The sequence below is a fragment of the Chiloscyllium plagiosum genome, unplaced genomic scaffold (genome assembly GCF_037043375.1).
Source record: "Chiloscyllium plagiosum isolate Xiang-an unplaced genomic scaffold, Cpla_swu_hap1 HiC_scaffold_3, whole genome shotgun sequence".
NCBI lineage: Eukaryota > Metazoa > Chordata > Chondrichthyes > Orectolobiformes > Hemiscylliidae > Chiloscyllium > Chiloscyllium plagiosum.
This window is the reverse complement of record NW_028270141.1, coordinates 72,809,135-72,821,190: the sequence shown is the minus strand read 5'-3', so window position 1 is coordinate 72,821,190 and position 12,056 is coordinate 72,809,135. Positions and strand designations below refer to the sequence as shown.

The window sequence follows — 12,056 nt, the reverse complement described above, 5'->3', positions numbered from 1 at the left end:
GGAGAGAGAAGGAAGCAATTCCTGCACTCTGCGTCACACCACCTCATGCACTAACATCCTGCCTCATGTATCTACTGAGCTGGGGATCTGTTCAGTCACTGCACTGACTCATGAAGCTAAGTAGATAGACATTATCCTCAAACCGAGGGACTATTGCCAACAACAAGGAGCAGCATCTAGTAAGGCATGACAGTCCCTGGTGCGTTGGAGGCTGAGGGGTGACCTTTTGGAGACTTATAAAATCATGAAGGATATGAATAAGGTGAATCGCCAAATTCTTCCCAGGACAGAGGAGTCCAAAACCAGAGGGCATAGGTTTAAGGTGAGGGGGGAAGGATTTAAAAGGTACCCAAGGGGCAACCTTTTCCACATACAGGGTGTTGTATGTGGAGCTGCCAGAGGAAATGGTGGGAGCTGGTACAATTACAACATTTAAAAGGCATCTGGATGGGTATGTGAATAGGAAGGATTTAGAGGAATACGGGCCAAATGCTGGCAAATAGGACTAGATTAATTTAGGATATCTGGTCGACAACAATGAGTTGGACTAAAGGGTCGGTTTCCGTTCTGTACAACTCTATGACTCTACTAGGACTGTGAGAACACTCTTACGTAGAGATTTGAGTGGGTAAACATTTTGATTGATAATTATTGACAGAACTAGCTGACTTGAACCTTGCTACCAGCAGAAATAGCATAATACCTTTGCTTTAGTAATAAGGCTTGAGTTGTCTGCTATCTTTTGTTATGCACAAATCCCATGCATATATGAATAAACATTTAAACAAAGAAACCCAAATATCACCTGGTCTAAAGAGGGAATAAAGCGTTAAAATCATTCTTTCAATAAATGTCTCTTTCACAGAAGAGACACTGATAAGGTGCTTTTGTGCCTGTACACTGCTGACAACTTATCTCAGGCCCCCACACTTAATCTAGAAGGAAAGTAAGGTATCATGACATTCAAATTGAGTTAAAGGCACCTTATAAATACAAACAGGAAGAATTAGTGTGAACAAGTGCATTGTCAATAGCAGCTATATATACTGTAAACATAAGGGACCCACATCCATGGGTATCTTAATTACATTACTCACAGACAGTGAATAATAGTGCGCCCTTCTCCTTCATCACATTCTTCTTGCCACTTATCAACTTGAAGAATTAACTTCAGAAATGATCGCTTTGAGGCAGGTACTTCCCTGTGAGCAGCCCATCCTAAGTACTGGAATTGTTGCACCATGAGATAACCTTCTTGTGGCTGAAGGATTAAACAAAGAACAGACATTGACATACTGACTTCAATATAAAAAACTAATAACCGGCTGTTATCAACAAGTCTAGTTTTGCTTGTGAGAGTAACAAACTACATTCCTGTACATATCATTCCAATAAATCATTCTTTTGTTGCAGTTTTTGTTAGTGGAATAATGTCTCACAGAAGTTTCTTTTAAAAAGTTGAATAATGAAATTGATAGCAAGGCCCGCATTTAGTATCCAACTCCAAGTATTTTGAAATTGTCTTGCGACCAATCTCTTGATTGGTCTGCAGTCCGTGTGCTGATTGCACATTGTCTTTGTGGTTTGGTGTAATCGAGTGGCTTACTTGGCCATGTCTAAAGGTGGTTAAAATCAACCACCTTGCGTGGGCTGGAATTCACAACTGGCTATTTGGGCTTATCATTTTATTTTAAGAGTGTTGGTGAATCAAAAAAAATTAGATAATATGGTAGTTTCAAGTTCACCATTACCCTTTACTCCAGATTTTTATTCCAGAATGAACTTGAATAAACTTCCCAACTATCATTTATGCTTTGAACTTATGCCTCTGGATCATTATGACAAGCCTCTGAACATAAACCATACCTTTCATAGTATGCACAGATGGATAGACCCTAACCTCATCTGCTCGTCATCCTAAAGTAGATTTACTGCCACAATCACCTTTAGGGATCTACGGGATCTGCTTGGCCTGTTGTAGAAAAGGAAAGCCCCTTTCTGGTTGAACAAGAAAAGACTCTTGAATTGAACACGTAGTTGTCTATTGAATGTGAGCATATAGAGACAATTTATAAAGTTACGTGAGACATTATTACAGAGTTGAGGTGGCGATCCTGGTTATTAGATCTCACTCCTTTGAGATCCTAACCTGAATGTTCCACAAGTCCATATGACATTATCATAGTGGGTTGCGCTTGCAGAGTTGTAGTTCCCATGTTCCTGCTGAAAACACAGTATTGGCAGGAGAGATTATGGTTCTGGAAGATTCTGTCTGAGAAAGCTGAGTGAGTTGCAGCTGTGTATTTCACAGATAAATAGCAGTGCACAGTGCATCATTAGTGGAGGGAGCAAATGTTTATGGTGACGGATGGGATGTAGGAGGCACATGTCTGCTTCAGCTTTTGAATGTTGTTAGAGCTGCACAAATCCAAGTAAGTGGGGTGTATTCCATCACACTCCTAACTTGCATCTTGTAGACGGTGGATAGACCCTGGGGAAGCAGGAGGTCAAGTACTTAGCAGATGGTTCCGAGTCTTTGACCTGTTGTTAAAGTCACAGTATGTTGGTGGCCCATTGCATGTGCATATGTGCTACTTTACTCCATTTACAAGTTCCTTCATGTGTGATTATGTTATCTGTTTTCAAAGTAGAACAGCAGCACAATCAGTGATCTATAAACAGACTGTACTAAAGAACAGTCATATTGAACTCAAAACATTAACTGTTTCTTTCTCCACAAATATTACCGGACATGCTGAGTTTCCCCAGCATTTCCTATTATCCATAAAAGGTCTACTAAAGGGTACCAGCAAAATGCAGGCAAAATAAGTTTTTTTTTTCCTCCATTAAACATGTTCTTGAATAAGTTGCTCTTCCTAGCACATTTAAACACAATCCATTTTTAGCCCCTGCTTTCTCCCCTCTTAATCATCTTCCTTTCATCTTGGCCATCCAACCAATCCTGACTCTCTTCTGGACCTCAGCTGGCATCTTACCTGGCTGTCTGCTTCTTCCTAACCGGTGCAGAGCCAGCCTCTTTCCCAATGCTTGGCATGCCAGCAACAAATTGAAAGAGAAAACAACACGTACAATGTGGAAAAGATTGCCTGAGGTAAGCCTGAGGATGGGAAGTTTTAAAACCCAACTAAAGATTGCCACAGAAAAGGGAGAAAAATAACCATGGAGGGTAAATGTATATGTAGTGCGAAAATGGACAGAAAGAGCTTTTAAAATATTCTGGAGAGGAATGTATGCGAGTTAAGCGAGGAGGTAAAAACTTAGCAGATGGCATATGATGTGAAGAAATGTGAGGGTATTTGCTTTTGTAAGAAAAATAAGTGAAGTTTATTATTTAAATAGTGAAGGATTGCAGAAAGCTAAGCACAGTGGGATGTGGGAGCCTTCGTGCTTAAATCACAAAAGCTAGCATCCAAGTTTAGGGAGCAGTCGGGAAGTTTGGCATTATTTCAAAGAGAATGGATTATGAAAACAGGGAAGTTTTGCTAAACCTATAGAACCCAAAGAATAAAGAACGATGAACAGTAAAGCGCAGGAGCAGGTCCTTTGCCCCACCAAGACAGCACTGACACATGATACCATTCTAAACTAAAAACCTTTTGCCTCTATGTGGTCTGTAGCCCTGTATTCTCTGCCTATTCATTTATCTGTCAAGATGCTTTGTAAACATTGCTATTTTATCTGCCTCCATCGCCTCCTCTGGCAGCACATTCCAAGCACTTCCCGCCCACTGTGTAAAAAACTTGCCTCTCATATCTTCTTTAATGTTATTATACCTTTTTTTATTGTACAACTATGTACCACCGTAATCTGGGAAGAAGAACCTGACTATCTATTCTATCTATACCTCTCATAATTTTGCAAAACCTCTATCAGATCACCTCTCATCGTTCAATCTTTAAAGAAAACAAACCAAGTATACCCAATTTCTCTTTGTAGCTAAGACTCTCCAAACAAGGCAGCATCCTGGTAAACAGTTTCTGTATTGTGTCCAAGACTTCCAGATCCTTCTAGCAGTGGGGCAACAGAACTCAACACAACATTCCAAGTGTGGCCTAGCTAAAGTTCTATACAGCTGCAACATGACTTGCCAATTTTTATACTGTATGCCTTGACCGATGAAGGCAAGCATGCTTAATGACTTCTTGACCACCTTATCCACTTGTATTTCCACTTTCAGGAAAGTGTGAACTTGTACACCTTGATCCCTTTGTATATTGATGCTACTAAGGGTTCTGTCTTACTTCCATTTGTATACTTCCCTCCTGATTTAGATATTCCAAAATGCATCACCTCGCATTTGCCTGCATTAAACTGCATCTGCCATTTCTCTGCCCAAGTCTTCAACTTGTCCACACCCTGCTGTATGCTCTGGCAGCAATAGTTGGACCACACCTAAAATTGGTCGAGAACAGATTTGGTCTCCTTATCTAAGGAAAGATATACAGGTGTTGGAGACATTCCAAACAAGTTTCACAAAGATGATCTTGGATATGGAGAGATTTTCATCTAAAGACAGGTTCAGTAGGTTGGGCCTGAACTCAGTGCAGTTTAGAAGAATTACAAGCAACTTTATTGAAACATACAAGATTCTGTGATGGGCTTGATAGGGTAAGTGTAGAGAGGTTGCTGCCATTTGTGGGAGAGTCTAGGACCAGAGGACAGTGAATTGGTGGAGATTTTTCCTGCTGGAAGGCTGTAGAGGCTGGGTGGTTAAGCATATTCAAGGATGACAGATTTTTATTTAGTAAGGGAATCAAGCCTATGGGGAAAATGGAGTGGAGGGTTATTAGATCAGTCATATTCTCATTTAAGGGTAGAGCAGACTTGATGGGGCGAATGGCCCACTTCTGCTCCTACTTGTTCTGGTGTCATGATGCCAGAGGGCCAATTTTTGTTAGGCACCTTATGCATTAGATTTACCATGGTGGTTTGTGTTTTCCATTCGTGGTTGAATTTAGGATCAAACCAATATCTAGACCCATCAAGAATTGAAAGAAAAATACTTAAATTCATTTTGTGGTTTTTAAAAATGATTTTAATTGGATGTGCGTCACTGGAAAAGTCCGCATTTGTTATCCATCTATAATTGTTCTTAAATGATTGGATTGCTGAGCCATTTCAGATGGCCATTAAGAGTGAACTACATTAGACTGGTCCAGAGTCACCAAACCAGGAAAGAACAGCCAATTTGCTTGATGAGCCATCTAGGTTGTTAAGGCAATCAAGGACAATTTGGTAGTCATCCTAGCTGTGATAAGCTTTCAATGCCCGATTTATTATTTGAATTGAAATTCCATCAGCTGCTATGGTGGGATGTGAACTCCTATCTTTAAATTGTTAGCCTAGACGTGAGGTATTACTAATCTTGTGACACTAATTCTGCACCACCATCTTTAGATTGTTGATAATCTTACATGACAATGGGCTAATAGAATAATAGATGCAGAATCTAAAGAAGAGAATACAATCACCACAAAGCCTGCAACAGCAAAGCGTGGGTGCCATACTAACATTTTGACTTGATCAGATTAGATTTTCCTATTGCTGGCTGATGATTTTACTTTATGATTGTGCGACAGTAGCTGTCAATATTATCATGATAACAATGTGGTACTTTATGATCGTTCTTCCAATGTTGTAGCAGATGCAATGTATTCACAATTTTATTAAACCAATATTCCCAAATATTAATAAATTCAATCTAGACTATATTGTATTATCTTAAAAAAAATCTAGACACCCACTAGAGAATGACAGAAGCAATGTAAGACATTATGTTAATGATGAAGGAAGTGAGAAGAACGGTCTTTGCTGCTCACTAATAAGCACATTTTCTGAATTTCTTTTGAAGTATTTCTTAACCTGATGTATGCAAGTTCCAGGTCAGGTGTTACTGACACTAATAAGATGTATAGCGGTGTTAGAATAATTTACACAAGGTGATGAAAAAGGTGTTCGGTATGCTTTCCTTCATTGGTCTGAGCATGGAGCACAGGAGTTGGGACATCATGTTAGGGCTGTACAGACCATTTTGGAATCATGCATACAGTTCTGGTCACCCTACTGTAGGAAGGATGTTGCTAAACTAGCAAATGTACAGAAAAACTTTACATGTTGCCAGGACTGGAAGGTTTGAGTTATAAGGACAGACTGGATAGGCTGGGATTTTTATTCAAAGAAGAACAAAGAACAAGGAAAATTTACAGCCGAGGAACAGGCCCTTCGGCCCTCCAAGCCTGAGCCGATCCAAATGTACTGTCTAAACCTTTTGCCCAATTCCTAAACATATATATCCCTCTCCTCCCCACCTACTCATGCATCTGTCCAGACGCATCTTAAATGAATCTGTCGTGCCTGCCTCTACCACTTCTGCTGGCAACTCATTCCAGATGCCCACCACCCTCTGTGTAAAGTGCTTGCCACATGTATCCCCCTTAAACTTTCCACCTCTCACCTTGAAAGCGTGACCTCTCAATATGGAATCCTTCACCCTGGGAAAAAGCTAGTCTCTATCCGCCCTATCTATACCTTTCATGATTTCGTAAACCTCAATCAGGTTCCCCCTCAATCTCCTTTTTTCTAATGAAAATAAACCTAACCTACTCAACCTCTCTTCAAAGCTAGCACCTTCCATACCAGGCAACATCCTCATAAACCTTCTCTGCACCCTCTCAAAGCATCCACATCGTTTTGGTAATGTGGCGACTAGAACTGGAGCGTCAGAGGCTGAGGGGTGACCTTAGAGGTTTATGAAATCATGAGGGGGTATAGATAAGATGAATAGCCAAGATTTTTTTACTCCCTAGGGTAGGGTAGTTCAAAACTAGAGGGCATAGGTTTAAGGTGAGAGGGCAAAGATTTGAAAAGGATCTGAAGGATAACTTTTTCCATACAGAGGCTGGTGCATGTATGGAACGAGCTGTTCGAGGAAGTGATGGAGGTGGGTACAACAACTTTTTAAAAAAATATAGACAGGTACATGAATAGGAAAGGGTTGGGGGATATAGGCCATACTAAGGCAAATGGGATTACTTCAGTTAAGGATACCAGGTTGGCATGGAAGAGTTGGACTGAAGGATTTGTTACTGTGCTGTATGACTCTATAAATAAGAAGCTCTTTCCTAACTTTCAAATAATGTTAATTGGGTTGAGAAATACTTAGAGGAATTCAGAAAACATGCCTATGAACACAGAAGTCGTTCCTCCCATTTCCTTCATCACTGTCTGTTGTCTTACATTGCTTCTGTCATTCTGCTCTGATCTAATCTAACAGCTCATTGTTAGTTCAGACACTATGTGCTTGTGAATATAATGATTGCACATGATGGGTAGATGGAATAAAATATCTACTGGATTTCTGAATACTACAATATTTACATCTTGTTTCTTATATAGGGATGCATAAGCATTTATGCATCAGATAAACATTCAGCTGGTGGATATTACACCAAGTCACAGGAACTTCACTTCTTATTGCCAAATCCAGAATATGTGGGATTAGGAAAAATGGACCTTGCTATGCCAAATAGAAGGGTCTTCCTTAAAAAATGTCTGCTTATTTGAAAGTAAGCAAAATGTTCTCATCCACTTTGGGACAACACATCCATCCTAGGACAAGCCAAAAAGAGACACGCATGAGAATTCCTAGAAGCATGGCATTCCAACCGGAACTCTATCAACAAACACATTGACTTGGACCCCATTTACTACCTTCTGAGAAAAAGAACAGAAATAACATCACCAAACAAAGGAAACCTAAACACATAAGCAGAAAGCAGGTCACTAACACTTGTGCTTCACCGGATGCTTATGATGATTTCATCTAGTTTGGTGACAAAACGTCTGAAAACGAATCTTCCATCTCAGCGAGCAAACTTACATTCCTGTTCTCATCCAAGCTAAACTAAGAGTTGTAAAATAAATTTTTTTGGTCTAAACATTGTACTTAACATAATGAAGTATTCATGGGTTGCAAAAATATTACTATGATTTTCTTTTCCCAAAACTTTCTTCCAGGGCACTACTCATTGGCAAGACTAAAATTTTAAGTGTTTTAGAAGAATAGGTCAGGTCCCAATAACATGCACAATAATTAAATCTTTCAATGTATCATTTCTTCACTACTTACATTGGAGGAAATTTTAACTGAGTACAGGGCTGGACAAATGCCAAATATAGCCATTAACAGCAGTGTTAGGGCTCAGATGATTTTAACATTCAGGCTGAATCAGCACATGCTGGGTCAGATATCAATTCAAAATGGTAACAGGAAGTAACTGGGAGAGACAGAAAGCCATCAGCCTGCACCAAAGCCAAGTTAGTCATGAAGCCCAGAGCACAGGAGGTTGAAACTTTCCTGTTTGTGCATCTTCTGGTCCTACCCCTCTCATTGTTTTCTTTTGAGAGCTATTACGCTTCCTGCCATTTATCTAAGATAAAATTGCACTTGGGGCCAAAAAAAAATCATAAGATCCCAAATTATATATTTAAAGAAGCAAGCTTCAGAAAGATGCGCCTGCTTTCTACTTCTAACAGCAGGTTTAAATCATAAACAGTAGAAAAATTGTGCGTTAGTTTTCCAATCTAGTTAGTTTAACACATATTGCTTTATTAAAAATCAAATACAATCAAATGGAATGAAGAAAGCTCCTTGACATTTGATAATTTTACAAACATAACTTCTCAAATAGCAAATTGAAATTACTTATCACTTCATTACATTTGTAAGTGATTCTCACTTTCGGGGTGAAGTAGGCAAAACTGCTAATGTTCCTTCTAATGTAACAATCATGAAGTCACTTAGTCAATTTCAAATAGATGCTTTTTTTTGGAAAGCTGAAAATTGATAACTTGACACACGTCAAGGATTTATTTAGCATACATACCAGGCTCCAAGCCATATATGTCTTTGAAATTAGCCTTTTCGGCACTTTGAGCCGGACAATGGTAATTTATCCAAATTAATTTCACGTCAATTTATAAAGTGGCTTTGGATTCCTAATTTCAATCAGGGGAAGAAACTACTCATAGTGTATTTTCTAATCACAGTGAACAATTCCCTTGCTGGATACAGCTTAAGTGTCTCATAAGTAATGGTTTAGGTCACAGAGTTTATAAAGTAATATTGAGCTGTGTGGAATAACTGTTCACTGGATTGCACGAAATACAAAATATCAATAGCGGACAATTGAATATCTGGTGTAATCAGTTAACAGGAGTCACCATGTGATTTACTGTGCATGAAACTGTAATCACCAATACGTTATTAAAGTATATTTACTATAAAAGTATAACCCATAAAGGGGCAACAGTAAATCCTTTTGGGGAGTTGGTGGCATAATGCTAAAATCACTGGATTAGTAATCCAGAGGCCCAGGCTAATGCTCTGGGGACATGTGCTTGAATACCATCACAACAGATGGTGACATTTGAACTGAATAAAAAAAACTAAAATTCAAAGATTATCATGTTAGCAAATGTCCATTAGGGAAAGAAACATCAATTACCTCGTCTAGTTTGCATGGTCATTTCAAACTCTCAGAAATATGGTTGACTCTGTAAACTGCTCTCAAATTACTTAGCAATCCAGTTATTTCGAAATGCTGCAAAGCTTAAAGTGAGGCATGAAACTGGATAGACTATTTGTCATCAACATTGGCATTTCAAAAGACAACTGCAAAGTCCTCCTATGTAACATCTGGGGGTTTGTGCTGAAATTGGAAGAACCTGCCTCACAGAGAAGCCAAGCAACAGCCTGACAGTGTCATATTGAATGGGATTATACCTTTTGTAAACATTGACAACATCACAGACACTTTTGTCACCGACCCTAAATATATGCTGTTCGACTAGCAGGACAGACTGATCACATGTGGCAGCAATGTAGCATACAGTTGGGAAGAAGATGCGCCTCAATTTGAGCTCCATGATGTCTCATAGCATCAAATGTCAGGTCAAACATGTTCATAGAGTTATAGTCACAGAGATGTACAGCATGGAAACAGACCCTTCGTTCCACCTCATCCATGCCGACCAGATATCCCAACCCAATCTAGTCCCACCTGTCAGCACCCGGCCCATTTCCCTCCAAACTCTTTCTATTCATTTTCCCATCCAGATGCCTTTTAAATGTTGCAATTCTACTAGCCTCCACCACTTCCTCCAGCAACTCATTCCATTCACGCACCACCCTCTGCGTGAAAAAGTTCCCCTTAGGTCTCTTTTATATCTTTGCCTGCTCAACCTAAGCTTATGCCGTCCAGTTCTAGATTCCCCACCCCAAGGAAAAGTCCTTGCCTATTTATCTTAGCCATGCTCCTCATGATTTCATAAACATCTATAAGGTCACCCCTCAGCCTCCAACGCTCCAGGGAAAACAGCCATAGCCTATTCAACATCTCCCTATAGCTCAAATCCTCTAAACCTGGCAACATCCTTGTAGTTCTTTTCTGGACCCTTTCATGTTTCACAACATCCTTCCGATAGGAAGGAGACCAGAACTGCACACAATATTACATGAGTGGCCTAACCAATGTCCTTTAGGCCGCAGCATGACCTCCCAACTCCAATACTCTGACCAGCAAAGGAAAACATACTAAACGCCTTCTTCATTATCCTATCTACCTGTAACTCTACTTTCAAGGAACTATGAACCTGCACTCCAAGGTCTCTTTATTCAGCAACACTCCCTAGCACCTTACCATTAAGTGTATAATCCTGCTAAGATTTGCTTTCCCAAAATGCAGAACCTCACATTTATCTAAATTAAACTCCATCTGCCACTTCTCAGCCCACTGGCCCATCTGATCAAGATCCATTGTAATCTGAGGTAACCTTTGTTGCTGTTCACTACACCTCCAAACTTACTAACTATACATCCTATGCTCACATCCAAATCATTTATATAAAAATGATGAAAAATAGTGGACCCAGCACTGATCCTTGTGGCACCCCTTGTGGCCTCCAGTTTGAAAAACAATTCTCCAACAATTCTCTCTCTGTCTTCTACCTTTGAGCCAGTTCTGAATCCAAATGGCTAGTTCTCCCTGCATTCCATGAGATCTAACCTTGCTAACCAATTGCCCATGGAGAACCTTGTTGAACACCTTACTAAAGTCTATAAAGATCACGTCGAATGCCCTGCCCTCATCAATCCTCTTTAGTTACTTCTTCAAAAAACTCAATCAAGTTTGTGAGACATGATTTCCCATGCACAAAGCCATGCTGACTGTCACTAATCAGTCCTTGCCTTTCCAAATACATGTACATCCTGTCCCTCAGGATTCCCTCCAAAAACTTGCCCTCCACAACCTCAGGCTCACCAGGCTTTAGTTCCCTGGCTTGTCCTTACCAACTTTCTTAAATAGTGACACCACGTTTGTCTTCCGACACCTCACCTGTGACTATCAATGATACAAATATCTCAGCAAGAGGCCCAACAGTCACTTCCCTAGCTTCCCACAGAGTTCGAGGGTACACCTGATCAGGTCCTGTGGATCTTTCCACTTTTATGCATTTTAATACATCCAGCACTTCCTCCTCTGTAATATGGACATTTTTCAAGATGTCAGCATCTATTTCCCTACATTATATATCTTCCATGTCTTTTTCCACAGTAAACACTGATGCAAAATACTGATTTAGTATCTTCCCCATCTCTTGTGGCTCCACACAAAGGCTGCCTTGCTGATCTTTGAAGGGCCCTATCCTCTCTATAGTTACCCTTTTTTCCTTATGTATTTATAAAAACCCTTTGGATTATCCTTACCCTATTTGCCAAATCTACCTTATGTCCCCTTTTTCGCTCTCATGACTTCCCTCTTAAGTATACTCCTGCTGCCTTTATACTCTTCTAAGGATTTGCTCGATCTATCCTGTCTCTACCTGACATATGCCTACCTCTTTTTCTTAACCAAACCTTCAAGCAAACCTCATGCTGATTACTGCCTACTGACTTTCTCTGATGAATCAGTTCTTGTTTACGCTGAACATCCCTTGGAGGACATACCAAGGGTGGCAAGGATACAAATGTAACC

At 39.9% G+C, this 12,056-nt stretch overlaps 1 protein-coding gene across 10 annotated transcripts in view; it reads right to left on the bottom strand.

The window, feature by feature from the left end:
- ptprk (protein tyrosine phosphatase receptor type K) overlaps positions 1–12,056 on the bottom strand; it is a 586,179-nt gene that overhangs the window by 12,139 nt on the left and 561,984 nt on the right. For all 10 annotated transcript variants that reach the window (XM_043683662.2, XM_043683679.2, XM_043683684.2 and 7 more), the window contains one exon: positions 1,098–1,261. In XM_043683662.2, the coding sequence (XP_043539597.1) occupies positions 1,098–1,261 (164 nt within the window). The remainder of the gene's footprint in view (positions 1–1,097; positions 1,262–12,056) is intronic.